General features: G+C 45.2%; 1 protein-coding gene and 1 pseudogene across 4 annotated transcripts in view; both read right to left on the reverse strand.

The window, feature by feature from the left end:
- Window positions 1-2,800: 2,800 nt before the first annotated feature.
- C8HXorf65 (chromosome 8 CXorf65 homolog) overlaps window positions 2,801-26,124 on the reverse strand; it is a 43,035-nt gene continuing 19,711 nt past the window's right edge. For all 4 annotated transcript variants that reach the window (XM_063935625.1, XM_063935626.1, XM_063935624.1 and 1 more), the window contains one exon: window positions 2,801-3,066. In XM_063935625.1, the coding sequence (XP_063791695.1) occupies window positions 2,956-3,066 (111 nt within the window). In that variant the 3' untranslated portion in view covers window positions 2,801-2,955. The remainder of the gene's footprint in view (window positions 3,067-26,124) is intronic.
- Window positions 18,430-18,548, reverse strand: LOC134953916 (5S ribosomal RNA; annotated as a pseudogene).

Below are 26,124 nucleotides of genomic sequence, written 5' to 3' on the forward strand. Positions count from 1 at the left end.
TGGCGCCTGACTGAGATGTCCGCCCAGTGTTCCAGGAACACAAACCCCTCTTTCCTGCACCAATCCCTAAACCACACATTTACCTCCCTAATCTCCCTCAGCCTCCCTGGACTAGCGCGTGGCACGGGTAATATTTCGGAGAATATTACCTTAGATGTCCTTGCCTTAAGTTTCTTGCCTAAGTCCCTATAGTCTTTCTTAAGGACATCTTTTTGTCGTTCCAAAACCAGACGGTTCGGTGCAACCCGTCTTAAACCTGTAGTCTCTAAACCCGTATCTGCGGGTGTTCAAATTCAAGATGGAATCCCTGCGGGCAGTGGTGTCTGGTCTGGAAGAGGGGGAATTCCTGGTGACCTCAAAACATTATCATCGTATCTGGAAGAAGTATGTTTCCTGGTGTGAAAGCAGAAAGGTGTCTTCCGTGGAATTTAGAATTGGTCGTTTTCTACTTTTCCTCCAAGCATGAGTGGAGATGGGCCTACGTTTAGATTTCGGCGCTCTCTATTTTCTTCCAGAAACAACTTACCATGTTGCCGGAAGTACAAACTTTTCTAAAAGGAGTTCTTCATATGCAATGGCCTTTTGTACCTCCCACGGCTCCGTGAGATCTCAATGTGGTTTTGTCCTTTCTTCAATCGGACTGGTTTCAACCCTTGCATAGGGTGGAGTTAAAATTTCTCACCCTGAAAACTGTGATGTTATTGGCATTGGTGTCTGCAAGACATGTCTCTGAATTGGGGGCCTTGTCCTGTAAGAGCCCTTATTTGATTTTTCATGTAGACAGGGCGGAACTCAGGACCCGTCCTCAGTTTTTACCAAAGGTGGTTTCAGCTTTTCATGTCAATTAACCCATTGTGGTTCTGGTGTTGTCTGACTATTCCATTGGGCCAGCGTCCTTAGATGTGGTGAGGGCTCTGATGATTCATGTAAAGAGGAACGGCACATCATCGAAAATCTGATTCGCTGTTTGTCCTTTATGATGCCACCGAGATTGGTTGTCCGGCTTCCAAGCAATCTATTGCTCATTGGCTCAGGTTGACCATTCAACAGGCCTATACTTCGGCGGCTCTGCCATTGGCGACGTCTATTCAGACCCACTCGACGAGATCTGTGGGCTCTTCCTGGGTAGCTGCCCGGGGTGTCTTGGCCTTACAGTTGTGCCGAGCTGCTACTTGGTCTGGTGCGAACACTTTTGTGAAATTTTATCGGTTTGACACCTTGACCAAGGAGGACCTTCAGTTTGGTCAGGTGGTGTTCCAGGGGTCTCAGCACTCTCCCACCCGTTTGGGAGCTTTGGGACTTCCCCATGGTACTAAAGTACAGAACCCTAGTATCCACTAGGACATTAGAGAAAATAGGAATTTGATACCTACTGGTAATTACTTTTCTCATAGTCCATAGTGGATACTAAGCGCCCGCCCCAGTGCTTCGATTCCTGCTTACCTGAGTAAGTATTTGTTTGGCCGTGGTTGCGGTCCCGTTATGTTGTTGGGATAGCTGTGCTATCCTGGTTGGGTTGGTGTTGCTATCCTCTATTCTGGTTAGCGCCCCCCTTTTGGTTATGGTTGTGTGTTGGCTTGTTGCCTCACCGCTGTTGTCTTTAATCCTTCTTTCATGGTATGTCCGTCTCCTCGGGCACAGTTTTCCTAGACTGAGTCTGGTAGGTGGGGCATAGAGGGGAGGAGCCAGCACACACATACACACACTAACGGTTTTAAAGTGCCAGTCTCCAGTGGACCCAATCTATACCCCATGGTACTAAAGTACAGAACCCCAGTATCCACTACAGACTACGAGCAAAGGAATTACCGGTAGGTATCAAATTCCTATTATTTTGTTCGTTTCATTGTGGGAGGAAACTGGAGCACCTGGAGGAAACTCAAGCAAGAACAGGAAGAATATACAAACTCCACACATTTAGGACCATAGTGGGAATCAAACCCATGACCTTATTTGCCAGATGGTCTCATCCTCCAAGTTCCTGTATTGCTTTTTTTCTGATTTTATGGTATATTACAGTGGTTCTCAAACCCAGTCCTTAGTATCCCAAACAGGTCATGTTTCCAGGTCACCTAGCAGGTGCACAGGCGTAGTCATTATTCACTGAAGCATTTTAAAAGATCACAGGTGGAGCTAATTATTTCAGTTGTGATGCTGTAAGGAGACCTGGAAAACATGAACTGTTTGGGGTGCAGTGAGTAAGTCTGATCCTGCCAGTGTCTGGATGGAGGTTTTCAAGTTGGTGGAAGGCTCAAATGAAAAGAGTGAAGAGGGACTTCATCATATAAATGCATCTTCCCAGACCATTCAAGCCAAGAGGTGTGAGCTGGGAGGCGAATGTGTGGTGAAGTTAGGGTAGGTGGAGGTGGTGAGCCATTAATTCAGTATTGGACTGGGGGGGAGAAGCCCCAAACCTGGGCAAACCTTCTCTGTGGACACAGCCCAGAAGGGGCTGAAGCAGCCAAGCCAGGCCAGGAGGCCAGTGGACATACCTGCAAGAAGCAGGCAGGATTAAGACTTCTTGGGAAGCTGAGCACAGTCTAGCTGCCCTAAATAGTCAGGGCTGACAACTGGGCCCTACTATTTTTGAAGCAGTCCTGAGTGCATGACTTCTAAAGGGATACACCACATCTATACCTTTGCTTTATATAACATGCATAGTATTTTATGACCTTTGTATTATAAAGCCTGAATTACTCATCTCTACTGTAATAAATACACAAAACCAACTACTATACAATACTAAAGTGATGCTGCAGCTTGGAATAACCCCACCATCCGTAAGAAGCCATGCATCACATTTTAGAAGGACACATTAAGTCAGGACTTGTCTTTAATCACATGTTCTCATTTAAGAAACTGTCTATAACAATCTGATCCCAGTATGCTTGGTGTGAGGTTCATGATCCATGTTTGCAATGATCTTAATTCACTCTGAAGTAGTTCACCCCATAATCAACGGTGTCTGTTCTTGCGCAGAGTATTTGGAGCTTTATCCCGCGGGCTCCGTGCATTACCTTGTTTACTATTCATTTCTTCCTCAGATGACTTTTCTGATGCATGACTCTGCAGAAACAAATAATCATGGAGGTTTTAATTGTGTATGTGATAGAACTGTATCTTGGTGATCTCATTTGAGAAGTTTTAACGTCACGATTACATTTTCCTAATATACAGGTAATAACTATGCGCGTTACGCTGGACAAATAAAGTTTTTTTTCTGCATCTCCAGGCATTTAGTTCTCGGGCAGTTATCAGTCAGGAGCCGTCACAAGCAGGATGCCAGGATATGCTGTAGTTGAGTTGATGTGTGATATATTATTGTAATCATATTGTTGTTCAGTCATGGCAGGCTAAAGCCAGTGAAGAATAGCTGTGTGTGGATGTCTTGCCAATGTAGAACTTAATGCCAGGCTCTTTCTAAAAGCATTGCAATTCTGTAAATTTTACATTAGCATATATGTTTTCTAATATGTAGTTATTTATTGTCCAGTTTCAAGGACTTTGAAGTGATTTATGGAATGAGCTTCTTTTATTAATGAAATGCAGGTAAGACCATATATATTTATACCCCAATTCATGTCATTTAAATGTCTCCAATAATTTCTATGCAAACCAATGTTATCAGTGTCATAGAGTAAAACTAGTCACAGACCACATCTTAGGTGTATATGTGGATCTAAGGTCTATTTGCCGGCACACTGTCTGACCAGTTTGATTGATATTCTGTGGCTTAGCCCATCAGCAGGGCCCTCCTAAGTTTCTCCTTCATCCACTAGGGGCCACTGGAGCGTAGTTACAATGGGGAAATAGTAGGTAGTAATTGGGAGCTGGCACTTTAAAATTCTCACACTATGGCTAGCTCCTCCCCTACTATCTCCCCTCCAAGCCAGTCTTAGTTTAGTGCCCGAGGTAGCTGGTTCACTTGGGTTTAGCTGAAGAATTTTTTCTTTTTTCTTTATTATTTTATTTTTCTTACTTACACACACAGACTGGCAGCTCTGCCACTGCCAGTCTGCACCGCGGGAGCTGCCGGCGGGGTCCCATCGCAGCTGCGTGCAGCTCGGGATGGGCCCCGGCTGAGGGAGACACTGAGCTCTCCTGAGTTGGCGGACACCGCTGCGTGCGGCGCGTGTCGGGACCACTCCATCCAGCAGAAGATTCCGGCAGCAAGGCAGCGGTGAGTATAAAAAATGGCCGGACACCGCTGCGTGCGGCGCGTGTCGGGGCCGCTCCACAACGACCGGACACCGCTGCGTGCGGCGCGTGTCGGGGCCGATCGGTCCGGCAAGATTCCGCTGAGTGCGGCTCCTGACGACACTACATCAGGACAGCGGTGAGTACAATCTCCCCCCCTCCAGACTGATGTATGTTTTTACTTGATTTAATGTATGGCACATCATGGTCTCCTAGTTTGGGGGACATGGTGCGGAATTGATATCAAGAGATTCGGAAGCAGGAGCTTGTGAGTGACTCTAAACTAGAGATGAGCGCCGGAAATTTTTCGGGTTTTGTGTTTTGGTTTTGGGTTCGGTTCCGCGGCCGTGTTTTGGGTTCGACCGCGTTTTGGCAAAACCTCACCGAATTTTTTTTGTCGGATTCGGGTGTGTTTTGGATTCGGGTGTTTTTTTCAAAAAACCCTAAAAAACAGCTTAAATCATAGAATTTGGGGGTCATTTTGATCCCAAAGTATTATTAACCTCAAAAACCATAATTTCCACTCATTTTCAGTCTATTCTGAACACCTCACACCTCACAATATTATTTTTAGTCCTAAAATTTGCACCGAGGTCGCTGTGTGAGTAAGATAAGCGACCCTAGTGGCCGACACAAACACCGGGCCCATCTAGGAGTGGCACTGCAGTGTCACGCAGGATGTCCCTTCCAAAAAACCCTCCCCAAACAGCACATGACGCAAAGAAAAAAAGAGGCGCAATGAGGTAGCTGACTGTGTGAGTAAGATAAGCGACCCTAGTGGCCGACACAAACACCGGGCCCATCTAGGAGTGGCACTGCAGTGTCACGCAGGATGTCCCTTCCAAAAAACCCTCCCCAAACAGCACATGACGCAAAGAAAAATAAAAGAAAAAAGAGGTGCAAGATGGAATTGTCCTTGGGCCCTCCCACCCACCCTTATGTTGTATAAACAAAACAGGACATGCACACTTTAACCAACCCATCATTTCAGTGACAGGGTCTGCCACACGACTGTGACTGATATGACGGGTTGGTTTGGACCCCCCCCAAAAAAGAAGCAATTAATCTCTCCTTGCACAAACTGGCTCTACAGAGGCAAGATGTCCACCTCATCATCATCCTCCGATATATCACCGTGTACATCCCCCTCCTCACAGATTATCAATTCGTCCCCACTGGAATCCACCATCTCAGCTCCCTGTGTACTTTGTGGAGGCAATTGCTGCTGGTCAATGTCTCCGCGGAGGAATTGATTATAATTCATTTTAATGAACATAATCTTCTCCACATTTTCTGGATGTAACCTCGTACGCCGATTGCTGACAAGGTGAGCGGCAGCACTAAACACTCTTTCGGAGTACACACTTGTGGGAGGGCAACTTAGGTAGAATAAAGCCAGTTTGTGCAAGGGCCTCCAAATTGCCTCTTTTTCCTGCCAGTATAAGTACGGACTGTGTGACGTGCCTACTTGGATGCGGTCACTCATATAATCCTCCACCATTCTTTCAATGTTGAGAGAATCATATGCAGTGACAGTAGACGACATGTCCGTAATCGTTGTCAGGTCCTTCAGTCCGGACCAGATGTCAGCATCAGCAGTCGCTCCAGACTACCCTGCATCACCGCCAGCGGGTGGGCTCGGAATTCTGAGCCTTTTCCTCGCACCCCCAGTTGCGGGAGAATGTGAAGGAGGAGATGTTGACAGGTCGCGTTCCGCTTGACTTGACAATTTTCTCACCAGCAGGTCTTTCGAGCCCAGCAGACTTGTGTCTGCCGGAAAGAGAGATCCAAGGTAGGTTTTAAATCTAGGATCGAGCACGGTGGCCAAAATGTAGTGCTCTGATTTCAACAGATTGACCACCCGTGAATCCTTGTTAAGCGAATTAAGGGCTCCATCCACAAGTCCCACATGCCTAGCGGAATCGCTCCGTGTTAGCTCCTCCTTCAATGTCTCCAGCTTCTTCTGCAAAAGCCTGATGAGGGGAATGACCTGACTCAGGCTGGCAGTGTCTGAACTGACTTCACGTGTGGCAAGTTCAAAGGGCATCAGAACCTTGCACAACGTTGAAATCATTCTCCACTGCACTTGAGACAGGTGCATTCCACCTCCTATATCGTGCTCAATTGTATAGGCTTGAATGGCCTTTTGCTGCTCCTCCAACCTCTGAAGCATATAGAGGGTTGAATTCCACCTCGTTACCACTTCTTGCTTCAGATGATGGCAGGGCAGGTTCAGTAGTTTTTGGTGGTGCTCCAGTCTTCTGTACGTGGTGCCTGTACGCCGAAAGTGTCCCGCAATTCTTCTGGCCACCGACAGCATCTCTTGCACGCCCCTGTCGTTTTTTAAAAAATTCTGCACCACCAAATTCAAGGTATGTGCAAAACATGGGACGTGCTGGAATTTGCCCATATTTAATGCACACACAATATTGCTGGCGTTGTCCGATGCCACAAATCCACAGGAGAGTCCAATTGGGGTAAGCCATTCCGCGATGATCTTCCTCAGTTGCCGTAAGAGGTTTTCAGCTGTGTGCGTATTCTGGAAAGCGGTGATACAAAGCGTAGCCTGCCTAGGAAAGAGTTGGCGTTTGCGAGATGCTGCTACTGGTGCCGCCGCTGCTGTTCTTGCGGCGGGAGTCCATACATCTACCCAGTGGGCTGTCACAGTCATATAGTCCTGACCCTGCCCTGCTCCACTTGTCCACATGTCCGTGGTTAAGTGGACATTGGGCACAACTGCATTTTTTAGGACACTGGTGAGTCTTTTTCTGACGTCCGTGTACATTCTCGGTATCGCCTGCCTAGAGAAGTGGAACCTAGATGGTATTTGGTAACGGGGGCACACTGCCTCAATAAATTGTCTAGTTCCCTGTGAACTAACGGCGGATACCGGACGCACGTCTAACACCAACATAGTTGTCAAGGCCTCAGTTATCCGCTTTGCAGCAGGATGACTGCTGTGATATTTCATCTTCCTCGCAAAGGACTGTTGGACAGTCAATTGCTTACTGGAAGTAGTACAAGTGGGCTTACGACTTCCCCTCTGGGATGACCATCGACTCCCAGCAGCAACAACAGCAGCGCCAGCAGCAGTAGGCGTTACACGCAAGGATGCATCGGAGGAATCCCAGGCAGGAGAGGACTCGTCAGAATTGCCAGTGACATGGCCTGCAGGACTATTGGCATTCCTGGGGAAGGAGGAAATTGACACTGAGGGAGTTGGTGGGGTGGTTTGCGTGAGCTTGGTTACAAGAGGAAGGGATTTTCTGGTCAGTGGACTGCTTCCGCTGTCGGCCAAAGTTTTTGAACTTGTCACTGACTTATTATGAATGCGCTGCAGGTGACGTATAAGGGAGGATGTTCCGAGGTGGTTAACGTCCTTACCCCTACTTATTACAGCTTGACAAAGGGAACACACGGCTTGACAAATGTTGTCCGCATTTCTGGTGAAATACTTCCACACCGAAGAGCTGATTTTTTTGGTATTTTCACCAGGCATGTCAACGGCCATATTCCTCCCACGGACAACAGGTGTCTCCCCGGGTGCCTGACTTAAACAAACCACCTCACCATCAGAATCCTCCTTGTCAATTTCCTCCCCAGCGCCAGCAACACCCATATCCTCCTCATCCTGGTGTACTTCAACACTGACATCTTCAATCTGACTATCAGGAACTGGACTGCGGGTGCTCCTTCCAGCACTTGCAGGGGGCGTGCAAATGGTGGAAGGCGCATGCTCTTCACGTCCAGTGTTGGGAAGGTCAGGCATCGCAACCGACACAATTGGACTCTCCTTGTGGATTTGGGATTTCGAAGAACGCACAGTTCTTTGCGGTGCTTTTGCCAGCTTGAGTCTTTTCAGTTTTCTAGCGAGAGGCTGAGTGCTTCCATCCTCATGTGAAGCTGAACCACTAGCCATGAACATAGGCCAGGGCCTCAGCCGTTCCTTGCCACTGCGTGTGGTAAATGGCATATTGGCAAGTTTACGCTTCTCCTCCGACAATTTTATTTTAGGTTTTGGAGTCCTTTTTTTACTGATATTTGGTGTTTTGGATTTGACATGCTCTGTACTATGATATTGGGCATCGGCCTTGGCAGACGACGTTGCTGGCATTTCATCGTCTCGGCCATGACTAGTGGCAGCAGCTTCAGCACGAGGTGGAAGTGGATCTTGATCTTTCCCTAATTTTGGAACCTCAACATTTTTGTTCTCCATATTTTAATAGGCACAACTAAAAGGCACCTCAGGTAAACAATGGAGATGGATGGATACTAGTATACAATTATGGATGGACTGCCGAGTGCCGACACAGAGGTAGCTACAGCCGTGGACTACCGTACTGTACTGTGTCTGCTGCTAATATAGACTGGATGATAATGAGATGTAGTATGTATAAAGAAGAAAGAAAAAAAAACCACGGGTAGGGTGGTATACAATTATGGACGGACTGCCGAGTGCCGACACAGAGGTAGCTACAGCCGTGGACTACCGTACTGTGTCTGCTGCTAATATAGACTGGATGATAATGAGATGTAGTATGTATAAAGAAGAAAGAAAAAAAAACCACAGGTAGGTGGTATACAATTATGGATGGACTGCCGAGTGCCGACACAGAGGTAGCTACAGCCGTGGACTACCGTACTGTACTGTGTCTGCTGCTAATATAGACTGGATGATAATGAGATGTAGTATGTATAAAGAAGAAAGAAAAAAAAACCACGGGTAGGTGGTATACAATTATGGATGGACTGCCGAGTGCCGACACAGAGGTAGCTACAGCCGTGGACTACCGTACTGTACTGTGTCTGCTGCTAATATAGACTGGATGATAATGAGATGTAGTATGTATAAAGAAGAAAGAAAAAAAAACCACGGGTAGGTGGTATACAATTATGGATGGACTGCCGAGTGCCGACACAGAGGTAGCTACAGCCGTGGACTACCGTACTGTACTGTGTCTGCTGCTAATATAGACTGGATGATAATGAGATGTAGTATGTATAAAGAAGAAAGAAAAAAAACCACGGGTAGGTGGTATACAATTATGGACGGACTGCCGAGTGCCGACACAGAGGTAGCTACAGCCGTGGACTACCGTACTGTACTGTGTCTGCTGCTAATATAGACTGGTTGATAATGAGATGTAGTATGTATAAAGAAGAAAGAAAAAAAACCACGGGTAGGTGGTATACAATTATGGATGGACTGCCGAGTGCCGACACAGAGGTAGCTACAGCCGTGGACTACCGTACTGTACTGTGTCTGCTGCTAATATAGACTGGATGATAATGAGATGTAGTATGTATAAAGAAGAAAGAAAAAAAAACCACGGGTAGGTGGTATACAATTATGGACGGACTGCCGAGTGCCGACACAGAGGTAGCTACAGCCGTGGACTACCGTACTGTGTCTGCTGCTAATATAGACTGGATGATAATGAGATGTAGTATGTATAAAGAAGAAAGAAAAAAAAACCACGGGTAGGTGGTATACAATTATGGATGGACTGCCGAGTGCCGACACAGAGGTAGCTACAGCCGTGGACTACCGTACTGTACTGTGTCTGCTGCTAATATAGACTGGATGATAATGAGATGTAGTATGTATAAAGAAGAAAGAAAAAAAAACCACGGGTAGGTGGTATACAATTATGGATGGACTGCCGAGTGCCGACACAGAGGTAGCTACAGCCGTGGACTACCGTACTGTACTGTGTCTGCTGCTAATATAGACTGGATGATAATGAGATGTAGTATGTATAAAGAAGAAAGAAAAAAAAACCACGGGTAGGTGGTATACAATTATGGACGGACTGCCGAGTGCCGACACAGAGGTAGCTACAGCCGTGGACTACCGTACTGTACTGTGTCTGCTGCTAATATAGACTGGTTGATAATGAGATGTAGTATGTATAAAGAAGAAAGAAAAAAAAACCACGGGTAGGTGGTATACAATTATGGATGGACTGCCGAGTGCCGACACAGAGGTAGCTACAGCCGTGGACTACCGTACTGTACTGTGTCTGCTGCTAATATAGACTGGATGATAATGAGATGTAGTATGTATAAAGAAGAAAGAAAAAAAAACCACGGGTAGGTGGTATACAATTATGGATGGACTGCCGAGTGCCGACACAGAGGTAGCTACAGCCGTGGACTACCGTACTGTACTGTGTCTGCTGCTAATATAGACTGGATGATAATGAGATGTAGTATGTATAAAGAAGAAAGAAAAAAAACCACGGGTAGGTGGTATACAATTATGGACGGACTGCCGAGTGCCGACACAGAGGTAGCTACAGCCGTGGACTACCGTACTGTACTGTGTCTGCTGCTAATATAGACTGGTTGATAATGAGATGTAGTATGTATAAAGAAGAAAGAAAAAAAACCACGGGTAGGTGGTATACAATTATGGATGGACTGCCGAGTGCCGACACAGAGGTAGCTACAGCCGTGGACTACCGTACTGTACTGTGTCTGCTGCTAATATAGACTGGATGATAATGAGATGTAGTATGTATAAAGAAGAAAAAAAAACCACGGGTAGGTGGTATACAATTATGGATGGACTGCCGAGTGCCGACACAGAGGTAGCTACAGCCGTGGACTACCGTACTGTACTGTGTCTGCTGCTAATATAGACTGGTTGATAATGAGATGTAGTATGTATAAAGAAGAAAGAAAAAAAAACCACGGGTAGGTGGTATACAATTATGGATGGACTGCCGAGTGCCGACACAGAGGTAGCTACAGCCGTGGACTACCATACTGTACTGTGTCTGCTGCTAATATAGACTGGATGATAATGAGATGTAGTATGTATAAAGAAGAAAGAAAAAAAAACCACGGGTAGGTGGTATACAATTATGGACGGACTGCCGAGTGCCGACACAGAGGTAGCTACAGCCGTGGACTACCGTACTGTACTGTGTCTGCTGCTAATATAGACTGGTTGATAATGAGATGTAGTATGTATAAAGAAGAAAGAAAAAAAAAAACCACGGGTAGGTGGTATACAATTATGGATGGACTGCCGAGTGCCGACACAGAGGTAGCTACAGCCGTGAACTACCGTACTGTGTCTGCTGCGACTGGATGATAAATAATGATATAAAAAATATATATATATCACTACTGCAGCCGGACAGGTATATATTATATAATGACGGACCTGCTGGACACTGTCTGTCAGCAGAATGAGTTTTTATAGAATAAAAAAACACCACACAAGTCACACGACGAGTGTTTAACTTTTTCAGGCAATCACAATATAGTATACTATACTGGTGGTCAGTGTGGTCAGGTCACTGGTCAGTCACACTGGCAGTGGCACTCCTGCCTGCAGCAAAAGTGTGCACTGTTTAATTTTAATAATATGTATGTACTCCTGGCTCCTGCTATAACCTATAACTGCTCCCCAGTCTCCCCCACAATTAAGCTGTGTGAGCACAGTCAGATATTATACATAGATGATGCAGCACACTGGGCTGAGCACAGATATGGTATGTGACTGAGTCACTGTGTATCGTTTTTTTCAGGCAGAGAACGGATTATATTAAATAAAACTGCACTGGTGGTCACTGGTCAGTGGTCAGTCACTAGTAAACTCTGCACTCTCTAGTACTCCTAAGCTCCAGTAAATCAAGTGTCTCTGTCTCAATCTCACTCTCTCTCTTCTAATCTAAATGGAGAGGACGCCAGCCACGTCCTCTCCCTATCAATCTCAATGCACGTGTGAAAATGGCGGCGACGAGCGGCTCCTTATATAGAATCCGAGTCTCGCGATAGAATCCGAGCCTCGCGAGAATCCGACAGCGTCATGATGACGTTCGGGCGCGCTCGGGTTAACCGAGCAAGGCGGGAAGATCCGAGTCGCTCGGATCCGTGTAAAAAAAGCTGAAGTTCGGGCGGGTTCGGATTCCGAGGAACCGAACCCGCTCATCTCTACTCTAAACGTCCTAAAAGGCGCACTTACTGATTTAAACTTGGCGCCATTATGTGGGGGGCGGAGCTTCAGCCCGCTCTGTAAGCGGGCTTAGCGCTCTTACTAGCCGCAGGAGTAGCCTGTGTAGCTCAGTGGGCTAGTAGTAGCTGCTCCATATACTGAAGGTTCAAATCCCATGATGGCTTCCCTTTAGGGTGATATACAAATACATCTCCCCGCGGGTAATACAAGGGGCGGAGCTAACTCCCGCTCCGTTCGGCGGGCTCAGACCCCCTCTCTCCGGCCGCATTCTCCGTTCCCCGGCCGCAGCATACAGGCGGCAGGGAAGATACACTCCGTTCCCCGGCCGCAGCATACAGGCGGCCGGGGGATACATTTACATTCTCCGTTCCCCGGCCGCAGCATACAAGCGGCCGGGAAGATACATTTTCTAAGTGAGGCGGCCGGGGGATACAGGGACCTTTTCCGCTGTCTATGCAGCGGATTCAAATTTGGCGCCGAAGCAGGGGGGCGGAGCTAACTCCCGCTCTGTACGGCGGGCTCTCTCCGCTCCCCGGCCGCTGCAGCATGACATCGCCGCTCCACAGTCCCCCGCCCTCCGGGCCGCTCAAAGCTCATTTCCTCTCCTGGCTGTGCAGGGAGGATTTATTATGTGCATAGTACAAGGTATGAGGGGGGGGTGATGACTAATAACAGTGGGCTCCCAGCTCGGTTACTGTCTCTAGGCAACCTGTCTCTGGGGGTTTTAGTTTTTGTATGCATTGTGGTGCTGAAATAGGGGGTAATATAGCTACATTCCTCCCTACAGGGCAGTCCCCAACATTTTATACGTGTAGATCAGGGAACCTGCTCTATTACATAGACAGTATTTATCTACCCTATTAGGTTCACAAACACAGTATTTCTCTACCCGGTTGGGTTCACTGTGGTGTGTGTGTGTGTGTGTGTATGTGTATGTATATATATATATATATAGATAGGTTTATATATATATATATATATTTAAGTGTGTGTGGGTATGTATATAGATATATCCATACAATACCATATATAGGGGATAAAACAAACACTTCCGCAATGTTTTCTAATAACAGAATACCTCACCTTGCCACATAACATTTCCCCCCCATCTTTTCTCGCAGGCTGGTCACCATTTTGGAAAGCCAGCGCAACCTCCGAGAAACATCTGGTACACCTAAATTAGCGGTACACTACATACAGGGCGGGGTGTTGCCTTCCCTTTATGATTCCTTGGTGTCACTAGTTACTAATGCTATTAGTAATTTGGGGAATGTGTTTAAGGCATCAAACAAATAACGCTGTGGCTCAGTACGCTAGTAGCGGGTATCTGAACATCCAAAAAAAAAAAAAAAAAACCTTTAAGGGGAGATCCTATAGCCTAGGGCTAAGACTCCGGTCCCACAGCGCAGCGCTACTGGTTCAGGTCTCCGCTGCCCCAGAGAGTTTATTTGAATCGTGTACGTCTCTACACATTATAGTGCAGACCTTACATATGGCTGTGTTTATTTAACCCACCTTTTCTCCTTTCGTTTGTCTCACCTGGGATAGTCAAAGAATTCCCTCTTAGGTGTGAAGTATGCGGTGGAGCCATCTGCTTAGCCCTCCACGCACCTGCATGACACTCCTGTTTGAACAGCTCAGATTATGCAGGTAATGTCACTATTAATATTAACCAGAGACCTGTTACGTCATTTCACCTCTCCAGGTTTCTAAAGGAACCTTGTTAACCTTTCATGTTACAATACTAATGATGTCTGTTTTCTGTGGAGTCGGAACCAGTGTCTCCGAATATCCAGGTGCATTAGACAGCAGTTCGGCTGATACTGCAGGTAAAGGAGACGGACACGTCAAGTCCATCAGGGTTCGACGCCGATGACGAAATGACAGCGACTGGTCCAGTTTCAGATGAGCTGGGCAGGCTCCGGTAGGCGGCCGGCAGACACCCGAATACACCATTTCAGGTATCAAACAATGTTTGTTTTCCTATCCTTTCCCCGCAGACGGCAGGAAAGGGTATCAGAACCTCTCCAGGGTATACCCCTCGATGTATCGCCGGTCCAACAAACTGCCGTTTTCCTGAGGCAACCTGGCTCAGGGATCCACTGAAGACACATATACGGCAGCGGGGTTTCTACCTGGTCCGGAGCAGGTAGGTTGTGGAACAATTGTCCTCTAGGTTATAGGTTGTTTCGCATCAGAATCAATTGATACTTCGGTACAGGTCAGAATCACGATTCTGCTTTATGTTCTTTGGAGGTCTCCACGTCTGCAGACTTGGAACCTGCATTTTCGATTGGGCTGTCTTAACCCGACGACCTCTGGGGCTGCGACAGTGACAGGTGAACATGAAATCCTACGGGGCAGATGGTTCAGGGGAAGAAACTTTCTGCAGGATTTCTTGAACCATTGGAGGTAAGTCCACTTTGATTTCTCCTACTACTGCCCAAGCTCCAAGACAGACCTTTATCGGTCTTTCCTTTAGATTTTTCCGTGCCCTTTCAAGCTTTTGATTCCACACGGGCGATATCTCCGTAGCCAGGGGATCTCGGGGTTAAAAGGCTGAAGCAGAGGTTCAGCATCCTCGGTCCAGTCTGATTTTCGATCATCCTATACACCCACTACAGGGGGACAAGGCTTGGGCGGTTACAGACTAGATTTTGGGGTACAACCGTCTCAGGAGTCCCTCGGCATGGATCAACCGATTTACAATGACAAGAGAGTCATAATGCAGGCGGCGCTCCATATGCTTCTAATCGCAAAGGCTGTTGTTCCCTGTTTTTCACAGATCATTTGAATCGGGATAGTTCTCAGGCCTTTGTTTTCTTTTCACGTTCCGAAGCAAGTTGGCTCGGCCAGGCCTATTCTGGCCTTAGAATCCTTTCAGTCTGTGATCGCTAGTTTGAACAAAAAAGGGAGTTTTACGTGTCCTTTGTCTTCAGAGATGCCTGTTTACGGTTTTCCGCTGGGTTTTCCTTATCAGGCTGTTCTCAGATTCGCATTACAGGATTCTTATTTTCACTGTCAGTCCTTTCCTTTTGATCTCTCTTCCGCTCCCACAGGGTTCAGAAAGATCACAGAATAACTCTTTTTCAAGGGCAGGAGGTGACGTTGGTTCCCTAATGGGACAATCTACTACTACTATCCCACTCTGTACATTAGGGGCTTCTGAATATCCGGAGGATCCAGGAGCTTCTAGTTCGACACAGATCCAATTTATGCTCCTCATAGACGTTTTTTCAACAGGGTCCGTCGGAGGATTTTTCCTTCCTCGGTACCAGGTACTCTATTTCTTCAGTCAAGCTGCAACGCAATGAGTGGTCGCCTACATTCCCCTCTGAGCGTGGGACAACAATTTTCTTTCCAGGTCAAGCTACCAGGTCAGACTCCCGGGTGAGGGAACATTCCCCGGAGTTTTGTCAGCTGGTCCGCTGTGGGCGGAGATTTTGGATCGACCTCAGGGCGTTCTGACTGACTCTTTAACCTTTTCCTACTCTCGGACGTGAGCTCTGGCGGCAATAGCCGAGGATACCCTTAGGGTTCCTGGGAGTTTCGGGTTATTCTATCCTGCCTCCTTTTCTAATTCTACCTCACGGTCGATAACACAGGAGGGAAATATGCGTGCTAGTCCTCTCCGTGGCTCTTGTTGGGCCGCACATGACTTGAAGATACAGACACCTGTTGTCAGTAGAGGAGCCTTGGCTCCTACCTCGACTGGACTGTCTACTTCAACAGGGTCCTTTTCTTTGTTCATCTTACACTGAGTTCGTTTAAACGTGTGACTGTTCACGAGACCTCAGAAGGGAGGAGTTCCCTAGTTCGGTTATGCCTACTGGGCCCCGATTTCAGAAGTCTGTTACCTCTTCTCGCTTTTGCCACTTTTGGAAAACTTTAAGGGACATAATAAGGATAAAAAGGGTTTTTCCCCTTCTTTCAGTTACCATTCAGCCTTCATCTTGGTTTTCTTTGGGAGGTTTTGCATGGCTGCGCTTCAAACCACATTGACCTGAAATTTTGGGTCTCTTCCTTTTTCGGTTTTCTTCCAAAAGAGATTTGCCTGGCGGCCGTAAGTTCGGGCTCTCTTTCAGAGAGTACTCTATTGGCAACTCCCCCGGCTGAGCTTCGGCCTCAGCGGTCGTTCCTTCCAGAGGGGATGTACGTTTTTCATATAAATCTGACACTAGTATCTTTCAGTCCTCTTTGAATGTTGTCAGGGCTCGCCGACTCTCTCTACAGAGGTCTTAGGCTATTCGACAAAGTGTTTTTCCTCTTTGTTCTGTACGATACTCCCGTACTAAATAACCAGGGTCCCAGCATATGCTGGGCTGTTGGATTCATCTGACCTTCAGACAGTCTTCTTGGCGGTTGCTCGGGAACCTGCGTTTTCCTTTTCAGCGCACTATATGCGTGTTGTGGGACCTTCGTGGGCAGCTGCCCGTGGGGTCTCCATGAATACTTTGTCGGGCGGCTACTTGGTCGGACCGACATTCGTTTTGTCAAATTCTACAAGTTTGACACTTTTGCGGCCTCTGCATCACAGTTTGGCCGAGTGGTTTTACAGGACTCTCAGCGCTCTCCCACCCGTTTTTGGGAGCTCTGGGACGTCCCCATTGTAACTACGCTCCAGTGGCCCCTAGTGGATGAAGGAGAAATCAGGATTTTGGTACTTACCGATAAATCCCTTTCTCCGATTCCACAGGGGCCACTGGACGCCCGCCCAGCGCTGTTCCTCCTTGTTTTTTGCTTAACGGTTTGCAGATCACCATATGACTGCTTGTTGAGTTCAGGCTAGCCTGTTTTTTTTGTCAGGTTCTGTTCCAGGTTTGGTTTAGGTTATCCTGGTTTACAGGGCGTCATTAACCTCCTCTACCTTACGGTTTGTTTATTCCAGCTCTCCTCGGGCACAGTTTTACGTAGACTGGCTTGGAGGGGAGATAGTAGGGGAGGAGCTAGCCATAGTGTGAGAATTTTAAAGTGCCAGCTCCCAATTACTACCTACTATTTCCCCATTGTAACTACGCTCCAGTGGCCCCTGTGGAATCGGAGAAAGGGATTTATCGGTAAGTACCAAAATCCTGATTTTATAATTCACCAGCCACTTCACTGTGGGACTATGGCAAGGTTGAGTAAATTGATAAATGTGGGTTTTGGTTGAGTTGGTCCTGAGTAAAGGTCCCCATAAAATAGATTAAGAGATATGGGATTATTAAGTGATAAGATGGACAATTAATTGTGTTCTGTACCTGACGCCTGAAAAGAAGCAAGAGGAGTCTGAAACAGTAGAATTCCATGTTATGTCAAACAGGATCCTGCATTTCTCTCTCTCTTTTATATATCTACCGTACATATATATAACATTTCAGGTTTATGGAAAAATATACCAACATTTTTCGGGCCACAGACAGCGGGGTAAATTTACTAAGGTGGGATTTTTTTCACAACTGGTGATGTTGGTAATGTTGCCCATAGCAACCAATCAGATTCTATTACCTTCTAGAAGCAGCTAGATAAATGTTAAGTAGAATCTGATTTGTTGCTATGAGCAGCATCGCCAGTTCTCAAAAACTCCCACCTTAGTGAATTTACCCAGCATCTCCTGCAAAGCCCTGCCATTTAAAAAAAAAACCCTCTGTACCACCAAGTTGATTGTGTAAGCAAAACATGGGATGTGTTGGAATTTACCCAGCTGTAATGCTTTCACAATATTTGTGGCAGGGACATAGGACCTCAATTTAGCTGTCTAAAACCTGCTGCATTTTTGGCAGATATTAGATGCAGATCTAATGCTAACATAACCATTATGGCTCTTATTTGGGCTCACTCTTTATATTTTCATTTTGAAGACAATATTGGATTAATGAGTTAAAACTTAACTTTTAATAGTTCTTCACATAAAATAGACATCCGGAAATGCTGCAATGCTTAAAAACAGCAAATGCTCTGATCCATAAACATATAGAATGATTCCAGATGGGAAGATAGATACCAGTAATTCTACTTCCGTCTGTCTTGGACCAGTACAAAATCAATTTGTATTAATAAGACCCAAGTGGGTTAATTGGTGTGAAGAAAAACCCACTCACTGGGTTCACACTGCTATCATGCCAATTGTACATATTTGGATACCAGCATGTCACAATTGCCCGCACTTACTCTGTTAGTTGTTTATATAGGAAATTAGAAATAGAATCAGCTGAGATAGAAAATAATTAGGTTCAAGTGGTGATACTGCTGTTAGTGCTTTGTCCGAAAAGCCTCTCAGTGCCTTCCTACTCCACTGGGTATTCCCTGGAGGTCTCCCGTCCAGGTACTGACCCAGCCCGCCACCGTTTGGCTTCCAAGATCGGACGAGGTTGGGCATATGCATTGGGGTATGGTAGTAGGAGATTATGGCCGATGGTACAGACACACTAATGAGAGTGCACCGAAATGTAAGATGGTTGGCCCATGTTCAAATGGGAATGGCAGACCTGGCCAATCGGAAGGAAGAAAAAAAGAAAAAAGAGAGGGGGGGAGGGGAAAAGGAGAAATTGGGTGTGCATGGGGGAGAAAAGGTGGGAGGATATGGAAAAGGAAGTTGGAGAGAGAGAAAAGGAAGGAGAAGGAAAGGGTTGTGGATCTGCTGTCCACATTAGACAGGCGTATGTGTTCCCCTGTCTGTGGCTTGGTTTCAACCACCTGAGTCGTGAATGAGAGTCCACTGAATAAGTTTAGAATGAAAAAGCAGTATATATATATATATATTGATAGATAGATATCTCTACAATTACAGTTTTAAGGTAATATGCTAACCTATATAATTGGACAGTCATATGAATTATAGGTCCAGATAAGGGTAACAATCTTAGTTATCAATGTATCAAAAAGGGGGGACCCAGTAAAGCTAATAGTTGCACATTCCCAATTATCACTATATCAAGATAAAGGGGTAGGATTGATCCAAAGTATTGTTTTGGAATTTAAGCAAATTGTATTAGGGACAATGCGATCTGTACTGAAAAGATAATAATGGCTTGGTGCCTATAAGAGTCAATCTCAATATCAAAGATTACCTGGGCTATATGTTCTAGTACAAGTCTGGTAACAGATCAGGCAGGACAGGCCTGCTGAGGTGGAGTTAAAGTACTATTAAATTTGCACATATGTCACTGTCACCTGTGCACACAACTGCACATACCAAGTCACCGGCTTTCACAGGTGTGGACAAATAGTACATAATGGTGGTCATTCTGAGTTGATCGCTCGCTGACGATTTTCGCAGTGTAGCGATTAAGTAAAAAAAGGGCAAAAATGGGAATGCGCATGGTACGCAGCGCGCATGCCTAAGTACTTTCACACAAAACTTTGTAGATTTACACAAGCTAGAGCGACGTTTTTTCATCGCTCGAGTGATCGTAGTGTGATTGACAGGAAGTGGGTGTTTCTGGGCGGAAACTGGCCGTTTTCAGGGAGTGTGCTAAAAAACGCAGGCGTGCCAGGTAAAAACGCAGGAGTGGCTGGGGAAACGGGGGAGTGGCTGGCGGAACGCAGGGCGTGTCTGTGACGTCAAACCAGGAAATAAACGGACTGAGGTGATCGCAGTCTAGGAGTAGGTCTGCTAATCTTTCGTTCGCTATTCTGCTAAGCTAAGATACACTCCCAGAGGGCAGCGGCCTAGCATGTGCAATGCTGCTAAACGCAGCTAGCGAGCGATCAACTCGGAATGACCACCAATCCCAGCTGTTTGAACACCTATTCACCATATATATTAGTGATCTCAATAAGGCAATAATTCATAGCATTACAGACGAAAAATACAAAAAAATACCAAAGATCTCAGGATGGTTGTAGTCTCCCAAACAGAGGTCCAGTGAGTGAGGTCTCCTATGGAAAACGTGTTTCACCCGCTAAACGGGCTTGTTCACTTCCGGGGAGCCTGTAATCAGATTGTATGAGAGTGCATAAATACCTCATAGTCTGATCACTAGCGAATCGCTGTGATCAGGGGCGGGGAAAATGCCTGTGTGTCCCGCTGAGTGTGTCACGTCATACTATACATGGGTACGTACTGGCAGAAGCTGCACTCCCAGCATCCACCGCGTCCCTAGGTTACTGTGTTAGCTGTGGAAGGTGTCCCCCCGCTCGGTTCTAGACAACCTGTCATTAAAGATGTAAGTTGGAAGCCGCTCCCCTACAGCTTACATGAAGCCATGACAACCTGGTTTGGTTACCAGGATGCGTCACTAAAGATGCAATTGGGTAGCCGCGTTACCACGGCTCGAAAAAAACAAAGTTAAAAAGTAATGTCACATAACTAAGTATATTTATGTCTAATTATAACCTGACTGCTGATAGCGTGATTTAAAAAGAGAAATAGGTAAGTATATGGGGAATTGTATACCCTGAACAGTTATATTGTGAAGCACAGAAAAGGGGGAGAGAGCACATCTGAATGATGGAAGGAAGGGAGCTCAAAGGAATATGTAATACACTCAAATACATATAATTTACCCACAAACGAGTATTAGTGTGAGAATAGAGTTTTACTTCAAATGGCTGATGATGAGGAATATTATTGGATCTATGATTGATGAATATGTGCCTGTGAAGGGCCTATAGATTATATATTACTGGTACCTGTAGAGAGATTCCAAGTTCTGTCAAGGAAATTATGCTATCTGAGTCCCATTTTGTCATTGATCATTAGGACATGGATTTAGAAAAAAGTAGCAATTGTTGTAATGAAAGTAGAAATATGCAGGGGTGTGCATAAAAGTTATTATGTATAGATCATTGATGTGATGGAAGGTGTGCTTAGGGTGTGTGAAATGATTGATATTCATATAATAAGATGATGTGATGATAGGTATTCAATTAATCAGATAGTGAAATTATGAGTAGAAGTGTAGAAGCAATTATTGTTAGGAAAATTGAATAGGCACTTACGGAATTTGTAAAAGCTATAAAAAATGTTTTTTTTTTGTTTAGAGAAAGTGATGTGAAAGGGGTAGAATGGGAAATGTGTAGTGGAGGAGGAAAGGAGGGACACTGTGAAGGTGTAAGCCATTTTGTACCAATGGCATGGGTGGAGCATGTGCAAAAAACATGTAAGGTGACGTAAAGTGAAAATGAGTGTAGGACAGGGAATAGGGACCTGGAGTAGAGTGAAACAGACTGGGCATAGGACCAAGGGAGACTGGACTGCAAAGAAGGAGACTGAGAGATGAATGAATGAAGGGCCCTGGGAGTGAGGGCAGCATTGTTACCAGAAGGTGAGTATGAGTGGTGTGAATAGAAACTAGAAAAAGGGGTGGTGAAAGGGGACTACATGGATATTGGTATTAGAAAGAAGAAAAAAAGGAAGAAAAGTAGAGATGAATGACTTATATAAAAAATTGGGGTCAGGCTAGAACAGCAAGATTTGGAATACGTTCCGGCATAAAGCACTATATTTAATATGAGCTTACAAAAAAGCACTGTAGTTGATATTTTCATTGAGGCCTGTGGGTCTTAGACCCCCTAGTCTGAAGATCCATTCATTCTCCTTTTTAAGCAGCTCTTGCGTAAGGTCCCCTCCTCTGACCCCTAGTTGTATTTTGTCCAATCCAAAGATTTTCAGATCCTTTTGATAGTCTTTATGATGGGTATTAAAATGTCTTGCTACAGAGGTCAATTGTTTCATCCGGGCCAGATCCGTTGTAGTATTGTGACACATCCCAATATGCTCCAAAATTCTCTCCTTGAATTTGCGAGTAGTCCTCCCTACATATTTAAGGTTACAACTACACGTTATGCAATATACTATTGCCCGAGTATCACAATTGAAAAAATGCTTGATGGGTATCGTATATCCATATTTGTTGACCACAGAGTTGGTTTGAAGAATCTGGGGACATGCTTTGCATTTTCCGCATGGGAAGGATCCAGATACAATACTGTGTTTCTGGGTTGTTTCTGTAAAGAAGCCCATCAATGTGCTCTTTTCGCATGATTTTTGGTGGTAAAGTGGCTCCTAATCAGATGGTCCTTGATGTTCTTCGACCTTCGCCAGCTTATCTGAATTTTCCAATCTATATGGGCGGAGAGATCTGTATCAAGTTGGAGTATCGGTTTCTCGATTGCATTTTTTAACAGTCTCCATTCTGGACAGAAAGTCCCAATGAATCTGATTTTTTTTCATTGTTTGAGTTGGCCTAGTACTTCTTCTGGAGGATCAAGGTCTCTCTTTACGTGTGTCGCCTCTTTCTGTGCCCGTTTAAGAGATATTTTACTGTAGCTCCTTTTGGCTAGATGATCAATCAGTTCCTGGCTCTTGATTTTAAAAATATGATCCTCCGAACAATTCCGCCTCAGTCTCAGAAACTCCCCTTTGGGGATATTCTTTATAGTTGGGGGGAAGTGTGCACTTGTTTGGAGGAGGATGCTGTTTGTCGCTGTCTCCTTGCAATAAAGTTCTGTTGCAAGTGTTCCGTTGGGTGATTTATAGACCTCTAAATCCAAAAAGGATACCCTGTCTTTGCTAATTGTATGTGTCAAATTAATGTTTAGGTTATTGGAAGTGAGGAGCTTGATAAATGACAGCATGTGTTCTTCGTCTCCATCACAGATAATAAAAGATGTCATCTATATATCTGAGCCAAAGTAACACATGTTGAGTGGTAAAGTACCTATCATTGGCTTAATTGAAAACCTGTGACTACTCCCACCACCCCAAAAATAAATTAGCATGTGTTGGTGCACACGCTGCCCCCATTGCCGTGCCTCTTATTTGTAAGTAAAAATTATCATGAAAAGTAAAATAGTTTTTCTCTAGGACAAACCGCAACAGTTTACATAGTAAGGCGTTGAATTCTCCATTTTCTCCCGTAGTCACAAAGTATTTCACAGCCTCCAGGCCCATCCGATAGTCAATGCTGGTATATAATGTCTCAACATCTAGAGTAACCAGGAGAAAATGGTCTTCAAACATTAGATCTTGGATTTTGCGAAGCAAGCTAGCTGTATCCTGCAGATAGGATGGTAGTAGTAATACGTAATCATGGAGATGTAGATCCAAGAAGCGATTCGGCTGTTCTAATAAGCCTCCATTACCTGACATAATTCCAGGTGGTCTGGTATTATTCTTATGAATCTTGGGAAGGAGATAGAAGGTAGGCGTCTTAGGGTTAGTTACTGTCAGGTATTTGTGTTCTTGTTTCGTAATTGAGCCTGTTGAGAATGCTTCATCAATGAGGTATGTATACTCCTTCAGAAACTGTGGTGTTGGATTGTTTAACAATTTTCTGTAGCATGAGGTCTGATTAAGTTGGCGAAGTGCCTCAGTAATATACATTTCTACCAGCCAAAGAACAATATTCCCACCTTTATCAGATGGCTTTATAACATTATCTTTCCATGTCTGTATTTCTTTGAGTGCCTCTCTCTGAATTGTAAATTATTGGGGAAAGTGTGGAGTTTCCTTTCGGCTCTTCATGTCAATGAGGTCAAATTCTTTGGAAACCATGTCAAGGAAAGCTCGTACTTCAGGGCTTTTATTATGAGGGGGAAAAAAGGTTGATCTTCCTTTGCACATTGGGCGTTGTTTAGGTGTCATATCCATATTGGATTCAGAGTAGAGTTCTTCAAGAATATCTAATGTGTTCCTATCCTCATCAGTCAAAGGAGATTCATCCATATATTGCAACTGTTTGTGTCTATTGGCGAAGATTTTCTTAAGGAGCAATTTTCGTCCAAATAATCTTAAATCTTTTTCCCATGCGAATCTATCGAAAAGGTTTTGTTGGAGAAAAGGACAACCCTTTACTCAAAACATTAACTTGTTCGGAGGATAATGTTTTGTTGGTGAGATTGATTATTTTGAGTTGTTGTGAGGTAGACGAGTCTATCGCGTTTTTTTCTTCTGTCGTGCTGGGTATCTCGAGGTCCGTGGTGTATCCCAACTGGGATCTCTTCCGATATCTCTTCTTCCCCCTACTTCTCATCTTTCTGAGGGTCTGTTTCTTCCTCTTGTCCTCGGGCCCCTCCCTAAAAAATAAGGAGAGTCTTCGGTGTGATTCCGATTGTAGTTGGTACATACGATCTCACTGGTCTCACTCAAGGAGTCTTCACTGTTGGATGATTCAAATTTGGAGAAGGTGTATTCCTCCTGTGGTCTCCTGCCCCTGTTTCTTGGCGACTGTGTGTTCCACCTGAATACATTTCCTTGAGAGAAATCGCGTTGATCACTTTGTAATTTGCTACGCTTGCGCTATGGTTTTCTCATAGATTTCCAGGTCCCTTTTGTGTTTCTCAAATGTTGTCTGTAAGGATAAATCTTTTTCCCAGCTCTTTAAATTCTTGCCTAGAGTCTCTATCTCCTTTTCGACTTGGTCTAGAGTCAGAGTATCGTATTTTATCAAAGGGGGTCATTCTTACCCATTCGCTCGCTGCTTTTTATCGCAGCCGAGCAAACGGGTACCCACTGCGCATGTGCCGGCGCAGTAGTGCCCAGGGACATGCCAGATGTCCGAAGGCCGTAGCTGGGCTGCGATCGCCTGTGCCTGATTGACAGGCAGAGGCGGTCGCTGGGTGGGAGGGGGCAGAACGGCGGCGTTTGGCCGCTGTTTCGTGGGCGCGGTCCGGCCATTGCAGGCGTGGCCAGACCGTGCGGGGAGTGGCCCGCAGCAGCTGCATGACATCATATGCAGCCGCTGCGGGCCGGGAAGCGACAAGGTGCTCTCGGCCAGCACGCTAAAGCTGCGCTGGTCGGGAGCTACTCTGGAGGTGCAAAGGCAAGGGATACGGAGAAAGAGAAAAGGGAGGAGAGTGTATCTGCTGTCCACGTTAGACACTTTTTTATATATAAGTTATTCATCCCTACGTTTCTTGCTTTCCTTCCCCTTCCTTCTTCTTCCTGTTTAATACCAATATCCATGTAGTCCCCTTTCACCACCCCTTTTTCTAGTATCTATTCACACCACTCATCCTCACCTTCTGGTAACAACGCTGCCCTCACTCCCAGGGCCCTTCATTCATTCATCTCTCAGTCTCCTTCTTTGCAGTCCAGTCTCCCTGGCTCCTATGCCAGTCTGTTTCACTCTACTCCAGGTCCCTATTCCCTGTCCACTCATTTTCACTTTACTTGCACTTTTTGCTTTGATTTACATCACCTTACATGTTTTTTGCACACGCTCCACCCATGCCATTGGTACAAAATGGCTTACACCTTCACAGTGTCCCTCCTTTCCTCCTCCACTACACATTTCCCATTCTACCCCTTTCACATCACTTTCCCTAAACCCAATTTTTTTTTATAGCTTTTACACATTCCATAAGTGCCTATTCAATTTTCCTAACAATAATTGCTTCTACACTTCTATTCAAAATTTCACTATCTGATTAATTGAATACCTATCATCACATCATCTTATCATATAATATCAATCATTTCACACCCCCTAAGCACACCTTCCATCACATCAATGATCTATACATAATAACTTTTAAGCACACCCCTGCATATTTCTACTTTCATTACAACAATTGCTACTCTTTTCTAAATCCATGTCCTAATGATCAATGACAAAATGGGGCTCAGATAGCATAATTTCCTTGACAGAACTTGGAATCTCTCTACAGGCACCAGTAATATATAATCTATAGGCCCTTCACAGGCACATATTCATTAAGCATAGATCCAATAATATTCCTCCTCATCAGCCATTTGAAGTAGAACTCTATTCACACATTAATACACTCGTTTGTGGGTAAATTATATGTATCCGAGTGTATTACATATTCCATTGATCTCCCTTCCTTCCATCATTCAGATGTGCTCTCTCCCCCTTTTCTGTGCTTCACAATATAACTGTTCAGGGTATACAATTCCCGATATACTTACCTATTTCTCTTTTTAAATCACGCTATCAGCAGGCAAGCTATAATTAGACCCAAGGACTAATTACTAGTCTGTGAGTAATAAATATACTTAGTTGCGTGACATT

The sequence above is a fragment of the Pseudophryne corroboree genome, chromosome 8, assembly GCF_028390025.1.
Source record: "Pseudophryne corroboree isolate aPseCor3 chromosome 8, aPseCor3.hap2, whole genome shotgun sequence".
NCBI classification, from domain to species: Eukaryota; Metazoa; Chordata; class Amphibia; order Anura; family Myobatrachidae; genus Pseudophryne; species Pseudophryne corroboree.